Raw genomic sequence first — 23,533 nt, 5'->3', positions numbered from 1 at the left:
TAGATTTTGTAAACTATAGAGCACAGTTTTATAACTATTGAGCATATTTTTGTTACCGTAGAGCATACATTTATGACTATAGAGCATAGTTATGTAACTGTGGAGCATAGACTTTTCAACTTTAGAGCATAATTTTATAACTGTAGAGCGTAGAAATTGTAACAGTAGAGCATAATTTTCTACCTATACAGCACAAGTGATATACTGAAGAGTACAGGTTTTGTAAATTTTGATCTATGTTTTATATCAGAAGAGTCTAGTTATTTAACTGTTGATCATAGTTTAAAACTATATGCACAGGTGTTTGTTTCTGTAATGCACACGTTTTATTTACTGTGGAGCACAGGTATTTAAATGTTGTGCATACTTATTTAACTATAGAGTATAGGTCTCGAAACCGCAGAACACACGTTTGTTACTGTAAGGCACAGTTTTTATAACTGTAGAGCAAAGTTTTGTAAATGGAGAGCACAGGTTTGCAACCTTAGAGCATACATTTTGTAACTGTATAACATTTCCTTTGCAACTGAAAAGAACAGTTTTGTTATTGTAGAGCATAAGTTTTGTTAATTGTAGAAAATAGTTTTGTAACTGTAGAGCATAGATTTGTAACGTTAGAGCATACGTTTATAACTTAAGAGATTGGGTTTGAAACTGTAGAACATAAATTTGTAACGTTAGGGCATAGGTTTGCATCTTTATGGGCTTTTTTAACTTAAAAGCACAGCTTTGTAAATGTAGAGCATAGTTCTGAAATTGTAGAGCATAGTTTTGTCACAGTTGTGCATAATTTTGTTACTGTACAACATAGTTTTGTTACTGTATACAACAGGTTTGTAACTGTTTAACATAGTTTTGTAACTGTAGAGCATAGTTTTGTAACTGTAGATCATATTTTTGAAACTATAGAGCATGGTTTTGTATTTGTAGAGCATAGTTTTAAAACTGTAGAGCAAAGCATATTTTTGTTATTGTAGAATACAGGTTGTGTAACTGTAAAACAAAGTTTTCTAACTATACAGCAAAGGCTTTGTAACTGTTAATCATAGGTTTGCAACTGTAAAGCGTAGCTTTTTTAACCGTCGAGCATAGTTTTAAAACGGAAGAGCTGAGTTTTGTTGACTTTAGAACATAGATTTTGTAAACTATAGAGCACAGTTTTATAACTATTGAGCATATTTTTGTTACCGTAGAGCATACATTTATGACTATAGAGCATAGTTATGTAACTGTGGAGCATAGACTTTTCAACTTTAGAGCATAATTTTATAACTGTAGAGCGTAGAAATTGTAACAGTAGAGCATAATTTTCTACCTATACAGCACAAGTGATATACTGAAGAGTACAGGTTTTGTAAATTTTGATCTATGTTTTATATCAGAAGAGTCTAGTTATTTAACTGTTGATCATAGTTTAAAACTATATGCACAGGTGTTTGTTTCTGTAATGCACACGTTTTATTTACTGTGGAGCACAGGTATTTAAATGTTGTGCATACTTATTTAACTATAGAGTATAGGTCTCGAAACCGCAGAACACACGTTTGTTACTGTAAGGCACAGTTTTTATAACTGTAGAGCAAAGTTTTGTAAATGGAGAGCACAGGTTTGCAACCTTAGAGCATACATTTTGTAACTGTATAACATTTCCTTTGCAACTGAAAAGAACAGTTTTGTTATTGTAGAGCATAAGTTTTGTTAATTGTAGAAAATAGTTTTGTAACTGTAGAGCATAGATTTGTAACGTTAGAGCATACGTTTATAACTTAAGAGATTGGGTTTGAAACTGTAGAACATAAATTTGTAACGTTAGGGCATAGGTTTGCATCTTTATGGGCTTTTTTAACTTAAAAGCACAGCTTTGTAAATGTAGAGCATAGTTCTGAAATTGTAGAGCATAGTTTTGTCACAGTTGTGCATAATTTTGTTACTGTACAACATAGTTTTGTTACTGTATACAACAGGTTTGTAACTGTTTAACATAGTTTTGTAACTGTAGAGCATAGTTTTGTAACTGTAGATCATATAGTCGAGGAAGTAACTGTAGAGCATAGTCTTTGTAAATAAAGAGAACAGTTCTTGTACATGTTGTGTCTTACATTCAAATACTTGAACCTCGCAAAGGGCCATATGAACGTCTTCTTCCGGAATATCAATGCGCACAAACCTGAAATCAATTTAAAATTCGCACAGTATGTTATATATTTAAACGCAAAATTGGTAATATTTTTCGAATATTCTTGTTTAAAAAGCTGATTAGTAAATTTGCAATTTATTAAAAAGGTTACAAAAAAAACAACATTGAAATTTAAAAAAAAGTCCCAAACCTGAAACTAAACTGTTTACTGACAGCAATGTTAAGAATAAAACCACTTGCAACAGATAAAAACTGCTAGCATGTTAAATTTGACCGTGTTATTCTCACAAATCACTACCTGCCAGTAATCGGTGTATCAAAATGCACTGTTATAATCGCTTGTGGTCGGTCTGATGTCTCTGTGTAAATCAGGTCAGTGACGTTCTTTGCTCCTGTGACGTTACTAATAAATAGCCGGAAATCCCTCATTTCCGTCGGACATACGTCACCTGTCGACATAAGAGTTCTTATAAATTGTAAATGAAGTAGCAATCATGTTTCGTAAGTTAGTAGTAGCAATGAAGCGATAAAATTTATTTCAATATCTCATTACATGCTGAGGTCTGAGGTTATACAGATACCAAATACGAAAGACACCGACACACCTTTTTTTTAAAAACCCCTAACAATGATAGTATATCATAGTTATACACCCTTTTCATCGTAATTACAAAATATCGAGTTTATACTTACATGATTCTTTAAAACGTCTATGTATAACAATAGAACCGATGGAAAACGGAATGCCAAGATCCAGTTGCCACCATGGGTAAGGACCAGGTATTAATCCACAACAGCCATTATCCATATTTCTGTCAGCACAATCGTCTATAAACTTGTAACCCTGTTCTCCAGAGGACACTGTAGTCAGCTTCCCAAGAGCTATATTGTACTCTTAAACAAAAAGTGTTAAATTCATAAGATAATATTTCGATTGTAATTTCCTTCTTGAACCAACCGGTCAAATTCCTAATCGGTACTGTTTCAACGAAGGCACATAGTGCGTTATTGCAGTTTAATAAAATTAAGACATTTTATTTTAAAAACCCATTGGTGATAAGGGATTATTGATAACAATACTATTTAACACTTGATGATATTAAGATAAAAAATCAAACTGAATTAGATGTCACGGGCACTCGTATTACAAAACATATAAATGAAACTCTAGTGATTTGTATGTAAATAATCAAATCATAATTCGTACCTATATAACTGCAATGTCTTTACGTTTACCTGGTATTTTTTGACAAACTGCTCGTCTTTTAAAGCCACAGGGAATGTCATCCCACTTTGTCATTATGGAGCCACTTTCGCTAGAGAGATAAGTTTTACTCGTTGCCGTTGCCATAACAACACAGTTTTCAGAATAAACAGCACCGACTTCAAAGTTATTAGGCGAACCTTGAATCCAGTTGCCTTTGGTTACCTGTGAAATATATGATACGCAGATGTTGTGATATTTTGATAATAAATCAACGCTAGGATTTATTATTGGTAAATAAACAAAACATTGATCCTAAAAATAAATCGTAACAACAAGAGCCGATCGTCAAATGTAATTTTATATTTCCATAACCAAACACCGGTATTTTACAATTCAGTCTAATGCAAAAATACTAAATAGAAATAGCTACAATACCAGACTAGTTCCTCTTTGCCAAAGGTATTGGCCTTCTTTCTCTCTGTCATTTAGACCAGTCCAAATCCATCTTTCAGATTCCTTGTCGCTCGTTGTTCCGTATGTGGCTGGTTTATATATATATTTATAATTTAAATTTGAACGTAACGAAAAAAACATCAAGGATGGAATTTTCTAACAACAGAATGTTCCTAATGCGTTTTTAGTACATTCATGAAAAGTGAGTCTTAAATAAACATCGATTAAAGGTTGAGTGATTATACTTAACTGAGATCGATTCATTTGCAAAATCACAAATACAATTCCCATACATGCCAACATGGTCAACGTTTCATTTGTAACAGGCTCCACAAGAATAGCATTGTCGTGTGCACAAACCGTCCGCGCCCTATGCCAGTCAACAAGCATCGGGATTTGTCGGTAACAAAGTCCATTCTGCTGGCTCAGTGCGTAAGATTTGGATGTTGAACATTCGAAAGTCGCTAGTTTAATCGGAAATGGGTAGATAAAATTCAATAAAATTGGGAATCTGCGATTAAAAGTTTGGTTCTATTTTGAATATAAAATACCCCATAATAAGAAAATGAATCTTCATTTACCATTCAGCGTTGTCTGGTATTGATGGCAATACTATAGAGATGCATTGTATTACCGTTGATAAAAATATATGACATAAACAGTGTTTTTATGAAATAGTTTCATGTTTGAAAGGATGAGTGAACTATTAATACAAGAGAAATTGATAGAAAACTAACTTACACATATTTGGGACATAGTCAACGTGTACAGATATAAATTGGCCAGGTAACAAATCAAGTCACATGGTTAATAACGTGTATTAAATTATCCATAACTTACGTGCAAAGTTATTCGGCGGCTCAGGTGAAGGACCTTCAATGCAATTCTTTTCTTCGATTGGGCAAGGGGAACCAAGGGGTCGATTAACAACGTGACCAATACAAACAGTGCCCGCATTAGAACTCCCACAATCTTGAACTCCCCACAGCCCAGAACCTTAAGCATTGGTATAAAAATAAAAGCGTTACAGTAACGAACGCGTGTTGTTGTTGGGACTAAAGTGAAACATTATGCAGCTATCAGCTAATTTTGGAATATAATAATTGAAGTTTGAGCTCCACCTTACCATACTGTGTAAGCTCTTTATCTAATGTGTTTCCTATATAAATCCTTAGCATTCCCTTTAATACAAACATGTCGCTTAAAAATTCAATAGTCATAATAGTCATTGCCTGATGTATTTTTCAACGGGACGGATATCATGTTCTGTTATGCCTTTTAATTTGTTTACAAAAACATCACATTCGCCAGCGCATATAACTTAAATTGGTTTGTTACGAATCTTGGTCAAAGCAACTGGTAAAATGTATTACAAACATTCAAGAGAAATATCAGATGGAAATAATTTATCATGTCCGTTAATTTTGAATTTATTTGGCAAAGAAAATAAATAAAAGACTGGTTCGGAAAACATCCTTTTCAAAACAGGTAGGGTAGAAATGCTGTTTATTTTATTTTTTAGGCTTTATAAAAGAACGTAATTGTCATCACTGAATCTCTGTCTAAAGCTTCAAAAACTTACTTTAAAAACGCCTATATTGTGGGTAGGGTCGCGTAATTCGAACCAAATGAGTTTCTTAGGCATTGGGTGAATCGATGCTTAACAAGTATATATAATGCCATTTCATTTTAAAGATATGTTTTAAATCATTTAAACGCCAAGCCTCTAACAATGGGGTACATTAACCCTACAAAACTAAATAGAGGCACCTGTTAGAACGCCGCACATTTCGATGTTACTAGCGAGAGAGGCAGTTATGTTGGTTTCGAAGGCTCCGAAGGCTAATGTGGAGTCATCGCCTTCATCAAACCACCTCCAAGAGTCCTTGCTCGTACCTAAAAGTAGTTTAGTTAATGTCAAATAAATTTACGAACGGCATGATTAGTTTTTTTATGATTATTTGTTGATTATTATTTTTGGATGATTGCTTTCAGTTCCAATAGCTATTAATTTGAATACTAATGAAAATATGTAGTTTCTCTCTATCAACTTATTGTGATGAAATCAAACCATTTATATTAATGCAAAGTTACATTTTGAGCTAGGAAGCATACTTGTTAACGTTATTACAAACATACGTTTATTGTTTGCTTTTTTTATTTTTTAGCTCATCGCGCTTATCCCGGACGTAAAGCAATTAATACAGTAAACGGAAATTCTCAGTAAGTTAAGTATTTATCTGAATCAAATAATAATTCATTTAAAAATATGTAATTAAAATTACAGTTATATTTATCTTACCACTAAACCCAAGCCAGACGGCGCTGTCGTATTGAATGCTCCTCTCAATAAACCTTTGTACATCATTCCTGAAATGTCATATTGACAACTACATTTTAAACTCAATTTACAACTTAAGAGCAATATCGCATGCTTTCTCTATATTTTAAAGCGTATTTTCTAAAAGAATGTGATGATGAAAATTATGTCAATACTTAAATGAAGAAAAATTCTTAAGCCAAAAATGTACATGAGACATTTCTGTGATAAAACTCAATTTGCTGTACTCAATTTCAATTTTTTTCTGTAGAATATTTTTGTTTAGAACTTGACCGGATCATTTAAGCAACATATTTTATGAGGGAGTGTGCGTTATAAAAGAATAAAATCATATATAAGTTCAATAGTATTTGGCGTTATGTTCTAAAATGTATTATTGTGATATTGGGGCCAGTAGCTGGATGTTCACAAAGGCCCTGTTTAAAGACAATGTAACCGTCAAACAAAGAACGAGAGACAACCAGTAGCCAAATATTCACAACGGCTTTGTTTAAAGGCAAAGTAAAGGACTAACACTGAACCAGAGACACCCAGTAGCCAGATGTTCACACAGGCCCTGTTATAAGTCAAGGTACAAGTCTAACTCTTAACGAGAGACACCCAGTAGCCAGATGTTCACCAGGCCTTGTTAAAAGACAAGGTAAAAGTCTAACACTGAACCAGAGACACCCAGTAGCCAGATGTTCACAAAGGCCTTGTTAAAAGATAAGGTAAAAGTCAAACACTGAACCAGAGACACCAAGTAGCCAGATGTTCACAAAGGCCTTGTTAAAAGATTAGGTAAAAGTCTAACACTGAACCAGAGACACCCAGTAGCCAGATGTTCACAAAGGCCTTGTTAAAAGATTAGGTAAAAGTCTAACACTGAGCCAGAGACACCCAGTAGCCAGATGTTCACAAAGGCCCTGTTAAAAGATTAGGTAAAAGTCTAACACTGAGCCAGAGACACCCAGTAGCCAGATGTTCACAAAGGCCTTGTTAAAAGATTAGGTAAAAGTCTAACACTGAGCCAGAGACACCCAGTAGCCAGATGTTCACAAAGGCCGTGTTAAAAGATTAGGTAAAAGTCTAACACTGAGCCAGAGACACCCAGTAGCCAGATGTTCACAAAGGCCCTGTTAAAAGATTAGGTAAAAGTCTAACACTGAACCAGAGACACCCAGTAACCAGATGTTCACAAAGGCCCTGTTAAAAGATTAGGTAAAAGTCAAACACTGAACAAGAGACACCCAGTAACCAGATGTTCACAAAGGCCTTGTTAAAAGATTAGGTAAAAGTCTAACACTGAGCCAGAGACACCCAGTAGCCAGATGTTCACAAAGGCCCTGTTAAAAGATTAGGTAAAAGTCTAACACTAAACGAGAGACACCCAGTAGCCAGATGTTTGCAAAACCTCAGTTTAAAGATTAGGTAAAAGTCTAACACTAAACGAGAGACACCCAGTAGCCAGATGTTTGCAAAAACTCAGTTTAAAGATTAGGTAAAAGTCTAATACTGAGCCAGAGACACCCAGTAACCAGATGTTTGCAAAACCCCAGTTTAAAGATTAGGTAGAAGTCTAACACTAAACGAGAGACACCCAGTAGCCAGATGTTTGCAAAACCTCAGTTTAAAGATTAGGTAAAAGTCTAATACTGAACCAGAGACCCCAGTAACCAGATGTTTGCAAAACCTCAGTTTAAAGATTAGGTAAAAGTCTAATACTGAACCAGAGACACCCAGTAACCAGATGTTTGCAAAACCTCAGTTTAAAGATTAGGTAAAAGTCTAATACTGAGCCAGAGACACCCAGTAACCAGATGTTTGCAAAACCTCAGTTTAAAGATTAGGTAAAAGTCTAATACTGAACCAGAGACACCCAGTAACCAGATGTTTGCAAAACCCCAGTTTAAATATTAGGTAAAAGTCTAACACTAAACCAGAGACACCCAGTAACCAGATGTTTGCAAAACCCCAGTTTAAAGATTAGGTAAAAGTCTAATACTGTACCAGAGACACCCAGTAACCAGATGTTCACAAAACCCCAGTTTAAAGATTAGGTAAAAGTCTAACACTGATCCAGAGACACCCAGTAACCAGATGTTCACAAAACCCCAGTTTAAAGATTAGGTAAAAGTCTAATACTGAACCAGAGACACCCAGTAACCAGATGTTTGCAAAACCCCAGTTTAAAGATTAGGTAAAAGTCTAATACTGAACCAGAGACACCCAGTAACCAGATGTTTGCAAAACCCCAGTTTAAAGATTAGGTAAAAGTCTAATACTGAACCAGAGACACCCAGTAACCAGATGTTTGCAAAACCTCAGTTTAAAGATTAGGTTAAAGTCTAATACTGAGCCAGAGACACCCAGTAACCAGATGTTTGCAAAACCTCAGTTAAAGATTAGGTAAAAGTCTAATACTGAACCAGAGACACCCAGTAACCAGATGTTTGCAAAACCCCAGTTTAAAGATTAGGTAAAAGTCTAACACTAAACCAGAGACACCCAGTAACCAGATGTTTGCAAAACCCCAGTTTAAAGATTAGGTAAAAGTCTAATACTGAACCAGAGACACCCAGTAACCAGATGTTCACAAAACCTCAGTTTAAAGATTAGGTAAAAGTCTAATACTGAACCAGAGACACCCAGTAACCAGATGTTTGCAAAACCCCAGTTTAAAGATTAGGTAAAAGTCTAACACTGAACCAGAGACACCCAGTAACCAGATGTTTGCAAAACCCCAGTTTAAAGATTAGGTAATAGTCTAATACTGAACCAGAGACACCCAGTAACCAGATGTTCACAAAACCCCAGTTTAAAGATTAGGTAAAAGTCTAATACTGAACCAGAGACACCAAGTAACCAGATGTTTGCAAAACTCGAGTTTAAAAATTAGGTAAAAGTCTAACACCGAACCAGAGACACCCAGTAACCAGATGTTCACAAAACCCCAGTTTAAAGATTAGGTAAAAGTCTAATACTGAGCCAGAGACACCAAGTAACCAGATGTTTGCAAAACCTCAGTTTAAAGATTAGGTAAAAGTCTAATACTGAACCAGAGACACCCAGTAACCAGATGTTTGCAAAACCCCAGTTTAAATATTAGGTAAAAGTCTAACAATGAGCCATAGACACCCAGTAACCAGATGTTTGCAAAACCTCAGTTTAAAGATTAGGTAAAAGTCTAATACTGAACCAGAGACACCCAGTAACCAGATGTTTACAAAACCCCAGTTTAAAGATTAGGTAAAAGTCTAATACTGAGCCAGAGACACCCAGTAACCAGATGTTTGCAAAACCTCAGTTTAAAGATTAGGTAAAAGTCTAATACTGAACCAGAGACACCCAGTAACCAGATGTTTGCAAAACCTCAGTTTAAAGATTAGGTAAAAGTCTAACACTGAGCCAGAGACACCCAGTAACCAGATGTTCACAAAACCCCAGTTTAAAGATTAGGTAAAAGTCTAACACTAAACCAGAGACACCCAGTAGTCAGATGTCCACAAAGGCCTTGTTAAAAGATTAGGTAAAAGTCTAACACTAAACGAGAGACACACAGTAACCAGATGATAACAAAGGCACGGTTAAAAAACTAGATAAATGTCTAACAGTAAACGAGACACAACGACTGCAATTAAACAAAATACTACATATTCGTTAAGACGTATAAAAAGTGTGCTTATTTAACCCCAATATGTATTGATTAAAACATTTAAGTAAATAAGACACTAATAAAATAGTGAAATGAAAGATAGGCACTATTTCACAAATATACGTACGACTGAATACGAAGCAGCTTCGTATTACGGATGTTGCAGAAACTCCTTGCTTCCCGCCAAGGCGTTTTCCGTTCGATTTCAAACCGGAAGCAGAAGTCGTTGTACCTCGTGTACCCTAGTGGACAAATGCCTGAAATATACGCGATTTATTACTCGAGCTTAATTAGGAACTTGTGAGCATCTTACTTTGAAGTTAGACACTTTGTGTGGTAGGCGTTTATATTTGCAACTAGAAAGAAGGAACCGGGGTGTAGGAAAGTACGAATCATATTACCATCATCTGAATACAATGTGGTGGCAACGTATGTTGATATGACTAACTGACTAAACTAATAATATTAACAAATCGAGAAGCAAGCAAGTTAAACAAAATAAACATAATAATGTAACACTGATATAGAAATTTACACCGAACTCGAATTAAAATGTAAGGCTCGCAGCTGCTCAGTGGTTGTCTATGGTTTGTTATATAATCAACAAACGAATCGGAAGCAACAACAAGAGAAACATACTGCATAGGTGTTGTCGAATAATTAAAGTTTACCTAGTAGCTTACTCACCTAGTTTCTTCCTACATACGGGTTTGTACAAGTCGTCACATGATGCTGGGCGCCAGTTGTTGAAATCAGTAGTGTTTGTATCCAGCACCGCACACAATGTTTTGTTGGCTACCAGTCTGGAGGCAAGAATACGCTTTAAAAGCTATGTAATCCGGTATTGTAATTTGACATCATTCGAAAGCACAGAATACATACATTTTGATGCATTGCAAGATTTACAGCTATAGTAAAAGAAGCATAGTAAATTATCCGTTGCACAGGCCTAAGCGTTATCTTTTTGTACGAAAGTGTGCGGAATCTTCAATTATAACAAACGTTAGGATTTTATTTTCAACAAGCCTTAAGAAAAAGTCGGCAAAATCTTTCTGTATTTGCCGAACAAAGAATTAATATAGATTACGATATGAAATTAAAATCTGTACAGATTGAGTAATGCCGGACAAGTTATAATTTTTGGCAGTAATACGTGACAAAAGACAAACGAGAAAGGAAAACGTATTTTTAACTGAGGTTAGTGTCATGTATTTAACATTATTTAATCAGCAAGCAACACGCTTTGATCTGATACCAACATTATATGGGTCATCAGACATAATCATTTAAGAATAAGGCTAACAGAGCAATCAGAGAACTTGCGTCTTTGTAGATCTGAAACATTAGGCCAAATATATACCACAGAGAGTATAAAGCAATGAGGGCATTTATTCAGTCAAAGGTTAAAAAAAAGACAAACAGTTAATAATGGACTAGTTGATAATATTAAATACTCTTTTTATATTTCTCTAAATAAAACCGTGTAAGTGTGTTTGATAACAAACACCAAATGATGATGGTCATTTATCTAAATATATTCAAATAATAAACTTATTCATCCACCTGTTTTATGGATTTGAACAAAGAACGGAAATGATCTTACGAGAAGTTGAATGAACAACATCATGTCAAAACAACATATCTTCAATACTTCATTGTATTTTCATAACAACTGTTACACAGGAACATTACGTTTCTACATCCGAGGCTAATTCCATCCACCAGTACTGTGCCGGTTCACTGTTCGATGTAGGTGACACCCAACGTCTAGATTTCTAAAAGTAAAATACATACATACGTAAAGACCAAGTCCGGTAAAACCTGGATTCAAAGACAAGATAGATATCTTGGTGGTCTTTGGAGATATGGTGCCTACTTTCTTCGCATTTATTCGGCAAGAGAGCGAACCTACGACAATTCACTCATATGCAAATTGGCGGGGCGGAAATTCGAATTGCCGCAGTTTTAGTCCACCAATTGGCGCATGTTATGCCTTTTTGCCGTGACACTTGGCGCTTTCAACTAACAACCTTGTGAATTATCGAATTGACTCATGTTTGCCAAGGGAAGTCAACAACGCGACAAAGTGCTACTCTTGTTTACGCATGCTTTCCTTTCGTTAAGAATGCGCACAACGGTATCATAGCCAATCATACCACTGTGTCATGTTTCTTTTTACCGACAAAACGTTCCGCACAAATATAAAGTGTTCAACATAAGTGGCTGTATTCGTAGAGAGAGTATTGAATATATTTGCTAAATTGTGCGGCGAAAATGCCGCATTGATTATGTTAACTAAGACTGTACGGACAATGAATTTTGAATATCAAATTAAACAACTTTCTATTTGGAAAGATAATTACCAGACATTATAGTTACTTATGTTGTGTGAAATGCTGTTATTAAAACATTTATTTGAAAATAATGTTAATAGGTTAATAGAATGAACTACAAAAAGACGAAAATTCCTTGAGACATCGATAAACCAACGTTGCTGATATCAGTTGAAAACCGTATGTTAAAAAACAAACGTGATGTACTTTTGTCGCGGTTTATACAATACGGAATTTTGAAAGTTAAAGGCAAATTTAGTTATACTCGATATTTGTGATTTTAAAAAGTGTCATCAGTAACATTTGGATTGAAAACTCATTAGGAACTTGGTGTCTGCATAACAATTGTTTTACTTTATCCATTTATGTTTAATCAATCGCAAGTTATGTGTGTTCATGCTGTATGAACTCGGAAATGTATGCGATATTTACATATAAGTAAGTATTCATATGATTTACAATTTGTTAGCTCAGCTGTATATGTAAAGTTAATTGTTAAAGACATCTTGCGATTTTATACAAGATTGGCAGATAATTGTTACGTCGAATATCATTGGAAAGCTTAAAGGGTCTGTGTCACAGATGATAAAATAGCGGGAAAAAAAAATTGTCGTAAAATGACATAAACTTGGCCTCGATGTGTACAATACATTGAATCTTACTAACTGAAGTACCACATAGTTTACAATTTATTTAAGTTCAGCAGTTATTTCGTATTTTTCCTTTAAAAAAGATAACTGGGTTATGTCTACCAGGTAGAATGCATTCCTTATGCGTGATTGGCTAGTCGGTGTTATCACGTGATATTAGCGAGGTAGGTGTATAGCTTAATTATATCACCAGATTAGAGTAAGCCATAATAGCTCATTTAGTAAGACGTTGGACTTCAATTTTTGCGACGCGGGTTCGAACCCGGTCACCCACACATTTTTTGTTTAACATTTTGGTACTTTTTTACAATTATGATATCAAAGCGTAACACATTAGATAATTGTTCTGAGATTCGTTACAGAATAAAACATATACTTGTGTTGGTGCCAATCTGTGACACAGTCCCTTTAAGATATCGTCGCGTTAATCCAATCATAGCGCAACATTAAAACATTACTGTACACTTGGTTATGGCCCGACTCAGAAGCAGGTATTGTACTCGTGGTGTATGTCCGACACACATGCGGTTATTGTGCACTGGGTTTATGTCCAACACAACTAATTTAAGTGTGCATTAGTTGTATGCCAGACAACATAATTTATTGCACAATTGGTGTTTGCCCGCCATTGTTGCATTTATTGAACACTAGGTGTATGTCCAGCACAAAAGCAGTTATTATACTCTTGTTGTACCCCCGAAACCATTGCATTTTTTGTGCACTTGCTATACCCCCTTTTGGTATATCCCTTACACAATAACATTATTTGTACACTTGGAAAATGACCAACAAAATAGCATTATTGTACACTGGCTGTATGCCCGTTGTAACTGGTATAAATTGGCATAAAAAAGAATGTACCATTTTAGTTCGTTATGAATTGATTAAAGTTGAACGTACCGTTTGGGACGGAACACTGGTGTTTGATCCATACCTTAGTTTGAGATCACAATCAACGCGACTTTTCATAAAAAAGGTAGATACGGTGTGCGTACTCTACTACAGAGTATTTTCTATTTATATATATATATAAATGACCCCAATGCCATTAGCAGTACCGTGTTCAGCGTATACGGCAGCCAATAATCAGTCCCGTCGTCCTGCGCTTCAAGGTAAACAGTTAGCGCCTGTTGTTCTGATTCAGTCACCATGGCGGCAAGGGTACCTTCCTCTTGCATACACGCCCATCTGAAAATAATGGTTTACGGTGTATATCTTATATTTATTTAGAAGAGAAGATAAAATCTTATTTTAGTTAAAGAATATGAATAAAAATCATTTTTACGTCAGCTTATAAAGAACTTCCAATTTAGGAGGATAACAATGGTTTTGTCATGTTGTAATTCATTGTTCACAAAGGATCTTTCTGATAGGAACTACTGATCAAACATTATTTAAAACGAGTTGTGATTGACACAACACATTTACTTACTGGGCATCGGCATATGTCGCTTGTGTTGGCATGGCCTTAAAACAAGCGATGTCTTTCCCTTCAGCAACCAGGTCTGTCCAGCCATTGTCCACATCGCAATAATGCGGGACATCTGTTATATGATTTAAGAAGAACAAGGTATAATGTCTTCATGTGACGAACATTACATTAGACGGGCTCGTTTAATAGAAAATAGAAGTGCTGAAGTATTAAAACTGAGATAGTGACAACTTGCAACTTTTAATAAATTTTATATATATTAAAATATTCCATTTCAAGTATTTCACGGCGGATCCGTGGTCTTGTGGTAACACACTTGACTATCAATCCAGGGTTCGCATGTTCGATTCCCCGTCGCATCACTAAAAATACTAATCGTCTTCCGGGAGGGACGATTAATGGGGTTACCGTGTGAGAGTGCTATACACTGGGGCACGTTAAAGAACCAGGGTAGCTCTAACCAGGGTCACATTCTGTTTGTGCACTATGCTCCAAATACCTAAAATGACTAACAATCTTAACGGAGCACTCGCCGAATGGGTAACGCCCAAATGCGAGTTTAAATAAGCTAACCCATCCACCCTATTTCAAGGCGATTTTGTAAAGCCCCACACCGGGCGAACATGACCCCATCCCCTGCTCATCCCCCGTTCCGACCCCCCTCCCCGTGTATTACCTTACCGTCAATTGTAAGTGCAAAACTGTCAACAGTTTTTTGCCAACGTCGGTCATATCCTCGAAGGAGCAGAAACTTAAAAACTATGCTTTCACTGTGGAACAGATGGGCATGTAATAATATATTTTTTCGATAAAAAGTAATACCTACTTTGCGGTCTTTCACAGATGGACTGAAGTGGTATGTTACAGTCCTTGTCGTTGAGGAGATTGTCCCAGATTTCCCCGCAGTCTTCCGAGTCTAGATAGTTGTTGGGCTCCCCACTGCCCCACAGGCTGAAAATTCAATGTTACGGCATTTGAGTTTGTAAAGCATGCTGGAGCATTGGTTTCTGGTCTGCGCTTTGTCACTTAGCGAAATATTTCTTACAACGACGATTTAATGTGAAATGTAATGCGTCTATACGGACTAAAAGGGTCTGAAGCCTTCCTATTGCATATGCGTGTTGGTCATTAGGAAACCAGTGAAAGGAAATTATGTGCCGACATATGAGGATTTCAAACGAGCTACTTTGGCATTTGTCCTTTAAGTGATTAATGTGTTGTTTTTTCCTCATTTATCTTTCGCATAGAGTACAATTAAACACATATATGTTCATCTTTAAATAATAAAACATTTCTATGCATTTTCTATCAGTAATAATAACGGTGTTATTTGTTGTTAAAGCATAGAATGATTTAATTTGTACCAAACTGTTGTGTCTCATAGCTCTCCTAATATAAGTGTTCTATGGAGTCAACACCTGAATGGGAAAATGAACATAATCTATAATCGGCAAGGTTGAACTTAAAAAAGTAATGCATTTGTGGTATTCTCAAAAGAAACTTGTAATTAAAACTAAGTAAGGTGGTGTCTATTGTTGATTTGTATATATTACTATATATCCGTTTCTATTCCAAATATTCATTTTCGCATGCTAAGGTTTCTGTTCATTTTAATTCTGAAGTTTGTGCTAATGTTGTTTGAAGTAATATTAAGTTTAACAAATTGTTTTATTGTTTTGATTGTAATTTTTTTTATTTGAATGATGTGATATTAGTGTGGCTAGTTCCATCTTGAGTAAGCTGTTTTAGTGATTACTGTTACCAATAAACTTCCTGAGTTGTCATCTATTAGTATTATACACATTCCCAGTAAAAAAAGAACATGGTACATATGTATGAAAGAGCACTTGACACTTAGTGCAAATAACACTATCTCTGTCTTCTAACGTGATTGGTTTTGATCTTGTTTTTTTCTTTGTCCCTTTAGCTATTAATCATAATGTTTACTTTCCTATTATGTAACAGTAATCTTCTCGTGTTCAGCAGCAAAAAAATATGATATGCATGTATGACTGCGAACGTACTTGACACTAGGTTCAAATGACACTGAGTCTGTCTACTTAGCGTAATTGGTGTTGATCGTATGTGACCTACTGCAGTGAGCATACTTGATTTGAACTTCATATAAGAAGTGCTTTACTTGATTTTAGCTACTACTGCCTGAAAGGTATTTAAACGGAAAACAGAGTTAAAGCCTATTTATCACTTGTATTTGTTACATGTGCAGCCATGCCTTTTGCTATGATATAAATGATTAGAAAGCTAAAAATATACTAGCTATATTAGCACAAAATCGTAACGTGATTACGTAAGGCTTAAATTTGTTTGGATTTCTTTATAGAACAAATCATGGTTGCACGTATTTACATTGTTACACGTATAATGTTTAGCAGGTTTAACGTCTCGTTGTATTGGTTGACTTTAGTGATTGGGTTAAAGAGAATGAAATAGCAAATACTATAAAACATTTGTATGGTCAGTGAAAACACCCTTAGAGGTCGGTAGGGGATTACGATGACTGGGCTACGATCTAAGTCTATAAAGTCCTCTATACTATTATTTTAACAAACATTTGGTGCAGTTCATCAAACCCATTATTATATGGCAACTAGTATGAGTATAAGGATATATGTCATTTTCAGTGTATACAATTAATGGTTCATTTACTATGTTTAACACAACTGATTCAGAAAATCTTCCGAAACGTCATTTCCTTTACATAATTTGATAAAAATGTTACAAATCAAATAATGAGATGCTAATAATATAATGCTAAAAATAAGTAATAAATACTGTTTTTACATGTCCTAATCATACGTAAGTTTTAAAAATTAAACATGATTTTATTTTCAAATACAAGATGTTTTGTTATCGCATGCTCACCTGTGAAATCTAGTCTGAACAAAAGGGTTCATATTACATAACTAATGCTTGTTGCCATGACAACAGTCATAGCGAAGTAGGAATTTTCACTTAAATATGAATTCTTTGAATGAAGGAATATTCAAGGAAAATCGGACAATCGCAAATTAAATCTTCCGAAGACATACTGTAATCTGGCCTTATTGTTTGATCAAAGTCGTCACTTTCTACCATCAACAAGAGGCCATCAAGAAAAGACACGTAAACATACGTAATAAAGATTCATCAATTATAAAGTGATGTCAAATCTACGTACATGAATTTGTTCGACTCGTTTCTCATGGACCCATCCGTCCATAGCCACCTCGTCTCGTTGTCAGGACTTCTTTTAAGGCCTATCCACCATTCATAGCTCGGCGGGTACTTCACAACCTCAGATATTACCCAGGTCTAAAATGATAGAAGTAAAGGACGTTAATGTTGAATAGGTGGTATCCATCAGATGCATAAAATATTAAAACATTCTAGATTTAATTGAGACTATTCAAGTCCCATTAAGTTCTAGTGATGTAACCTTATTTTTTGATATGTGTGTCCAAATGGCTTTTCTTCATTTATTTGACATTTTTAACCCACATAATATTATAAAATGCGATTACAAAATGCAACAAAACCGAAAGTGTAATCCAAGTATATTCTAATTTAAGCGCCATTACAAAACTTGCATATTATGTGACATTCTGCATACCTAAAATGCTATGTAGCTTTGCATACCAATGATCTGCATTTTTTAAGAAGTGTTTGGTTTAAACAGTTTTCCCGGTAATAACTTAATTACACTTATTATTAACATTATTGCACACTTTGATATCGATATTGCAGAAAAAAAGTATAAACTATTTTGGTATTAGTGAGGTGCAAACTAAACCAGTTATGTCCGGAAAAATACCTAATAGTCCAACACCTGATCCACCAGTCCATAAGAACTTCGATACTTGTTGTCGTTAAGTTAACATCCTAGCAATAGATTTCCTAATACATAATATATTTTGATGCATATGTTGTTTGTCTGTGTTGTTTTGAGTGTGCTTTTCTCAGTGTTGTCTGTATCTGGTTTAGAGTATGTTGGTCCTTTAAAGCGAGCCATTAAACCCTAGATCTTAAATAACTTTGTGTTTTCTAACCTTATGTATGCTATCACACGTTCTGTAGTATATGGTTTGTAACTTTGAGGTAAATGTGTGCTACTGTGTACAATTCTGTTTCTAGTCTGAACAAGGTAAAAACATTTACAGTGCTGTTAATGAACTGGGGCAAATCTTGGCTGGAAAAGAAGATTTAGGGACTCCATTGTGCCACTGTAACATTCTGTTAAGTTTCATTGGTTTATGAATATTTATACAATGTTAATTGCTAGATGGTTACAATCATTTAAACTAATCTCTGGTATTAGTGTCTTATCAACAAAACATTTAACTCCACAAACACACGCACGCATGCACTCATCGACACACGCAAGCACGCATGCACGCACGCACACACACACACACACACACACACACACACACACACACACGTACGCACGCACGCACGCACGCACGCACGCAAGAAAGCAAGCACGCACACATGCACACGCGCAAACACATACACACACAAAACACTTATGTCCGTTAAGGCTTTACTCCACCAGAACCCAATCCATTCTGATTTCTTGTACAGTCCATAGAGTGCATATCTCACCACGACTCTACCATTTCAGGCCGTTAAGGGCACTCTCCGACCAGGACACGATTAATTGCCTGTGTATGATCCGTAGTGGTATACTTCCACCAGGACTCATTCCCATTCCAACTTCGGATATACTATGAGAACCATGTCACATATTATATCCCTTTAAATAGCGACCATCAAAATATAAAATGGGCTTATCTGCTCTAAATTCACATGTTTCCCCCAACAAATGTAAAAGCTGTATTCTGTAAATGTAACATGTTCCGATAACTATCAGAATACTGACCTTTGCTTGTATGTTATATAATTAACTCTCCTAAGAAATAGCGTTTGCAAAGACTCACTAAAATATGTGACAATTTATCAGGCATCTGCTGATATTTATCTATTTATTTTTTGGTTCAATACGTTGCAAGTTTGTTTACGTTTTAGAATGTTTTATATACATTGCAGTACGTGAGTAGTTCATTGTGGCGGTATATTTCTATAAATGTATTATTATGTACTGCATAATTTGTAATAGAGTCACATCTTCCTTGGAATCTTTAATATTAATGTTGGTGTTTTAGGAGCGGTAACAAAACAGAGACGGTGTAAGAGCGTTATATGCGAGTCCGATCTACAATGTGAACTTTTACAATTGATTGTTATATATACATGAGGACAACAGAAACGTCTCATGTATATATGTAACAAAAGCAATATGTCACAAAACAATCGTTGAAATTTAAAACATATCCCAAAAACATGTCCTTGTCTAAACATACAGATGGCTGATTTTTAGCATTTTTAACCGCTTTATTGGTTATTCGTGCACGTGCACATCTGGTTCGAGCCCATGATAATCAAAGAATCCTCTAAGAATGAGTTGTTGTAAGCACTTACTGTGTTTTATGAACGATTTACAGTCAAATACCACGTTTAAATTTTGAAAATTGGAATAGGTTTTAGGCCAATTCGATGCTGGTGTTTCTCAGTCCTGTCGCAACTCAATTTACTGTGAGTAGATCGACTATCGTGCGTCTTGTGTGACGTATAAGGGATACTAGGACGGTAAATGACCGACCCCGCTTAGTGGCTAGTGGTGCGACGTTTGTGTCGATCAATTCCGTCCAGAGTAAGAGAATGTCTCCAACGAGGTGGTGGGCACACTCATTATTAAAGTTCATGCGAAAACTTGACCCCTCCTCCGTTCCGACGTCTTTAATCAACTAAGGTTACTGTTTAACCATATCGAATAAATTGTGTATGTACTAGTTGGTATTTTTCGTTTCTATGAAATTGAAATTATTAAAATATACAACTTGCAAACTTTCAACTTTCACTTTGTACTATGGTGAGACGTTTCTTTTGTTCTCGAGTTTACTTCGTATGTCTTTTATATGTGCATTATTGCAAATGTGATTTTATTGTTATTTGCAATCAATGTTTCCTTTATACTTTTATGGGCCACTATATAACTCTCATTTTGTAAAATTGACTTATTGACTTATTCATTGAATCATGCATTCCAATTTGCGTTATTTTCACTTATCGATAAAAATATGTTAATGTGTGAATGAGCTGTTTTTGGTGTTCGTATTTATGGATGTGGTATTAAAAGGTATGTGTGTATTGTCATTTGGGCATTGCCTTATGCATCTAAACATAGTTTATTTATGATTTTCGACAACATAGTCAACATAGTTTATTTATGATTTTCGACAACATAGTTTATTTATGATTTTCGACAACATAGTTTATTTACGATTTTCGACTGCTTTCTTGTACTTGTTTTCATTATATTATTGAGATAGATATTATTCAGATTCAGATTCCCATATCTTTTGCAACGACCTTGTGTACACGCTATTTTTTATAAAACTACTGGATGGATTTTTTATTAAACTTAATACAATTATAAAGCGAAATGAGGACAAGCGCAGTTAACAAGAAAAGTAATTTCATCTCAGCTTATAACAGAGTTATTGCTCTTTGATACGTTTTTTTCCGGAGCTTAGCTTAAAAAATTCTCAATAAAATATAATAAAACTTCGTACAAAGGTGCAATGTACAGAAACTATATTTCTTTTAAGGTTATTATTAAAATGTTATGCCTTTTGTTACATTTTCTTTTCCGGAGCATACTTTAAAAACTACTGGATGGATTTTTATTAAGGGAAAAAAACAATTAGAGGAAGTGCACAGTACAAGAACCAAACCCGTATTCACAACAGTATCAATATAAGTTTGAATCTCTAAATATTTCACCGCGACGTCCTACGAACTTGGCGTATTAATGCGGGTATTAATCACATTCAGTGAAATCTCTAGTTTACCATATCTTGAAGTTTTAACTTGATGCATGCTTTGATGAGGGTCATTTTTTTAATTTAGAGATTATTGTTACATTTCGGGACATGTGTGAGGTTATGGCTATTCTAAGGAGTTTAACCCCAGTAGACTCGGGCTCTGGTGAATTCTTGTTTTACTGTTCCAAAGAGTAAGTCACATCATTAATCAGTAAATACATTTTGATAAGTGTGTGGTTTGTATGTGGCTTTTGTATGTGTATATGTGGTGTCAATATGTTTGTGTCTCTCTCTTAATGTCATTAAGGCCATGAACAGGTTTAATTTTAAATTTGCTCCTGGGCACGTAAATGAAGTTTTTTTTATAGTATTAGTGTTTTACAATTAAGCATTGAAAAGGCATTTTTATACATAAGCAAGAGGAAGAAGTCAATTTATTTAATTGCATAAGTAGTTCATTTGAGACATTCGTAATTGACCTATAAACCGGAAAGATTTCGTAAGAAGTGGAGAGGTCGTGCGAATAGATCCTGTAAGTACTGGTGTACAATAAGAGACCCACTTAAGGGATACTGTTAACATACCATCAGATTTATACCATAGTATTGACAAAAACTTGTCCAAAATGTTTCATACTAAATTATGTCTGTTGTGAAATAAACAAACTATACATTTTTTGTTTGGTCAGTACAGCATGCCTTAAAATTGGACCTGTATTTATCTCCGACGGTTAACTCGACACTCATTGCTATACTATATGATGTTGTTATACTATTTGTATTTTAATCTGCGTGTGCTCATTAACATTGTATGTCTCATCCGGCGTGTCTGTCTGAGCAAGTTCCCAAGCTCAAAACAATTGTTATGCTTGTTAACTGTGTCCCCTAGAATGATGTCCGTTACCGGAATTGTCAAAAAAAGATTTTAAGTTTTGTATTAGACAAGTGCATGACAATATAATTTAAAAAGCAATGTGTTCGCAACATTATTATATCCTTAGTTATAAATACCCCAATGACGTGCTCATATACAACGGAATCAGATTTTTTTCCCTCAAAAATAATGCAATGGAAACTTTAGGGACAAGACACGAAACATATGAATACTACTTGTGTATTGACATATTGCTAGCGTACACACCACAGGTACACTTGAATATCTGTACACATTCGGGACACCTCCTTTGATCGGTCAACAAACATGAGTTTACGGGGGGGGGGTATAAAAAAATCGAACTTACACTTTGTCAACATTTTCAAAGGTCGTCAATATAGATAGAGACTATTTCTGATATGTTTAATGTTAAATCCGTAAGGCTTTTATACAACAATATTTCGTCTGCTTTCAAAATGAAGTGTATAGTCAATCACTCAATGCTCATAGGTAAATTGTAAAAATACAGGCATATATCGCATAATAATATAATTTGAGATATGTGTTCAAAAATTATATTTTCCAATGAAACTACGCATATGATAAAAGCATTGACGCCATTTCAAGGACACAAAATAACACCATACCATTTCTTCAATAGATTCGAGTTTCAGCAGGTCACCTGACAGAGTCTGACAAGCCTTTCTAGCCGTTGTCCAGTCCATCTTTCTCGATGACCAGAACCGATAACAAGAGTTACTGCCGGGACGTTCCATCCAGCCGGCAGGGCACAGGCCGCATACATCTTTAGAATAAACGAATTAACGTTGGAAGTATATAATACATACTAAAATATATTCACGCCTTTGTGGCCATTCCGCTCAATCCATCTTCCTCGATGATCAGACATCTCGAGTCTTGTCCCTTTAAATAGCACTTGAGGAAACTTATTTCACATCTAAGGCAATATTTTGCAAGAAATAAGTTACACGTTCCTTTTTGTATTATTCTACATGATCACGTCTAATGATTAATTTATGCTTTAGTTCTGATTAAGATGTGTTTAAATTAATTTGTCAAACTATTCATTAATAATACAGCAATTAAAATAGTTATAAATGAAATGAAATTAACACAAAATCTTTACCTTGAAGGAAAAGCTGCAAAATTATTAACACAATAATCATTGTAACTAGTCCAAACACGATAACTGCTTTGTGCTATGTATTTGAAATGCCTCCCTAAAGTTTAAGACAATGACAGATGTAAAACAACACTGCCGTATTTGTTACAAATAGGCCCTTAAATCCAACATTCTTCTAATACAATTTTCGAATCCTTTACAAATTATAAGTATTAGCACTCGCCGCTTTCGTCGTATTTTATGTTGTTGCTGTTGTTAATACTGTTGTTGTTTTTCATAATTACGTTGTTGTTGTTGTTTATATGTATAAACCATTATTGTCTCGTAGGTGTAAATAAATGTAAACTCCATTAAATTAAGCTGCTCAGTTTGTTGAATGTGTTGCAAATTAAAGATAAGAGTATATTTTATATTTTAATCATCATACTCTTCCTGTTCAAATTAT

The 23,533-nt window shown here is 35.0% G+C and overlaps 1 protein-coding gene across 2 annotated transcripts in view; it reads right to left on the bottom strand.

Annotated features, from left to right (window-relative positions):
- The window catches only part of LOC128234707 (uncharacterized), a 72,448-nt gene extending 49,252 nt beyond the window's left edge, over positions 1-23,196 (bottom strand). For both annotated transcript variants that reach the window (XM_052949128.1, XM_052949129.1), the window contains exons 1-18: positions 23,092-23,196; positions 22,592-22,749; positions 17,366-17,499; positions 15,014-15,138; positions 14,188-14,299; positions 13,814-13,943; positions 11,465-11,547; positions 10,460-10,575; positions 9,900-10,029; positions 6,100-6,167; positions 5,568-5,693; positions 4,638-4,793; positions 4,091-4,261; positions 3,780-3,886; positions 3,374-3,566; positions 2,831-3,031; positions 2,436-2,586; positions 2,100-2,167 (exon numbers count right to left, since the gene is read on the bottom strand). In XM_052949128.1, coding sequence (XP_052805088.1) covers positions 2,100-2,167; positions 2,436-2,586; positions 2,831-3,031; positions 3,374-3,566; positions 3,780-3,886; positions 4,091-4,261; positions 4,638-4,793; positions 5,568-5,693; positions 6,100-6,167; positions 9,900-10,029; positions 10,460-10,575; positions 11,465-11,547; positions 13,814-13,943; positions 14,188-14,299; positions 15,014-15,138; positions 17,366-17,499; positions 22,592-22,749; positions 23,092-23,131 — 2,269 coding nt within the window. In that variant the 5' untranslated portion in view covers positions 23,132-23,196. The remainder of the gene's footprint in view (positions 1-2,099; positions 2,168-2,435; positions 2,587-2,830; positions 3,032-3,373; positions 3,567-3,779; positions 3,887-4,090; positions 4,262-4,637; positions 4,794-5,567; positions 5,694-6,099; positions 6,168-9,899; positions 10,030-10,459; positions 10,576-11,464; positions 11,548-13,813; positions 13,944-14,187; positions 14,300-15,013; positions 15,139-17,365; positions 17,500-22,591; positions 22,750-23,091) is intronic.
- Between the last annotated feature and the right edge of the window lie 337 nt (positions 23,197-23,533).

Source organism: Mya arenaria, chromosome 5 (genome assembly GCF_026914265.1).
Source record: "Mya arenaria isolate MELC-2E11 chromosome 5, ASM2691426v1".
Classification (NCBI taxonomy): domain Eukaryota; kingdom Metazoa; phylum Mollusca; class Bivalvia; order Myida; family Myidae; genus Mya; species Mya arenaria.
The sequence above is the reverse complement of the archived record's forward strand: the minus strand, read 5'-3'. Positions and strand labels throughout refer to the sequence as shown.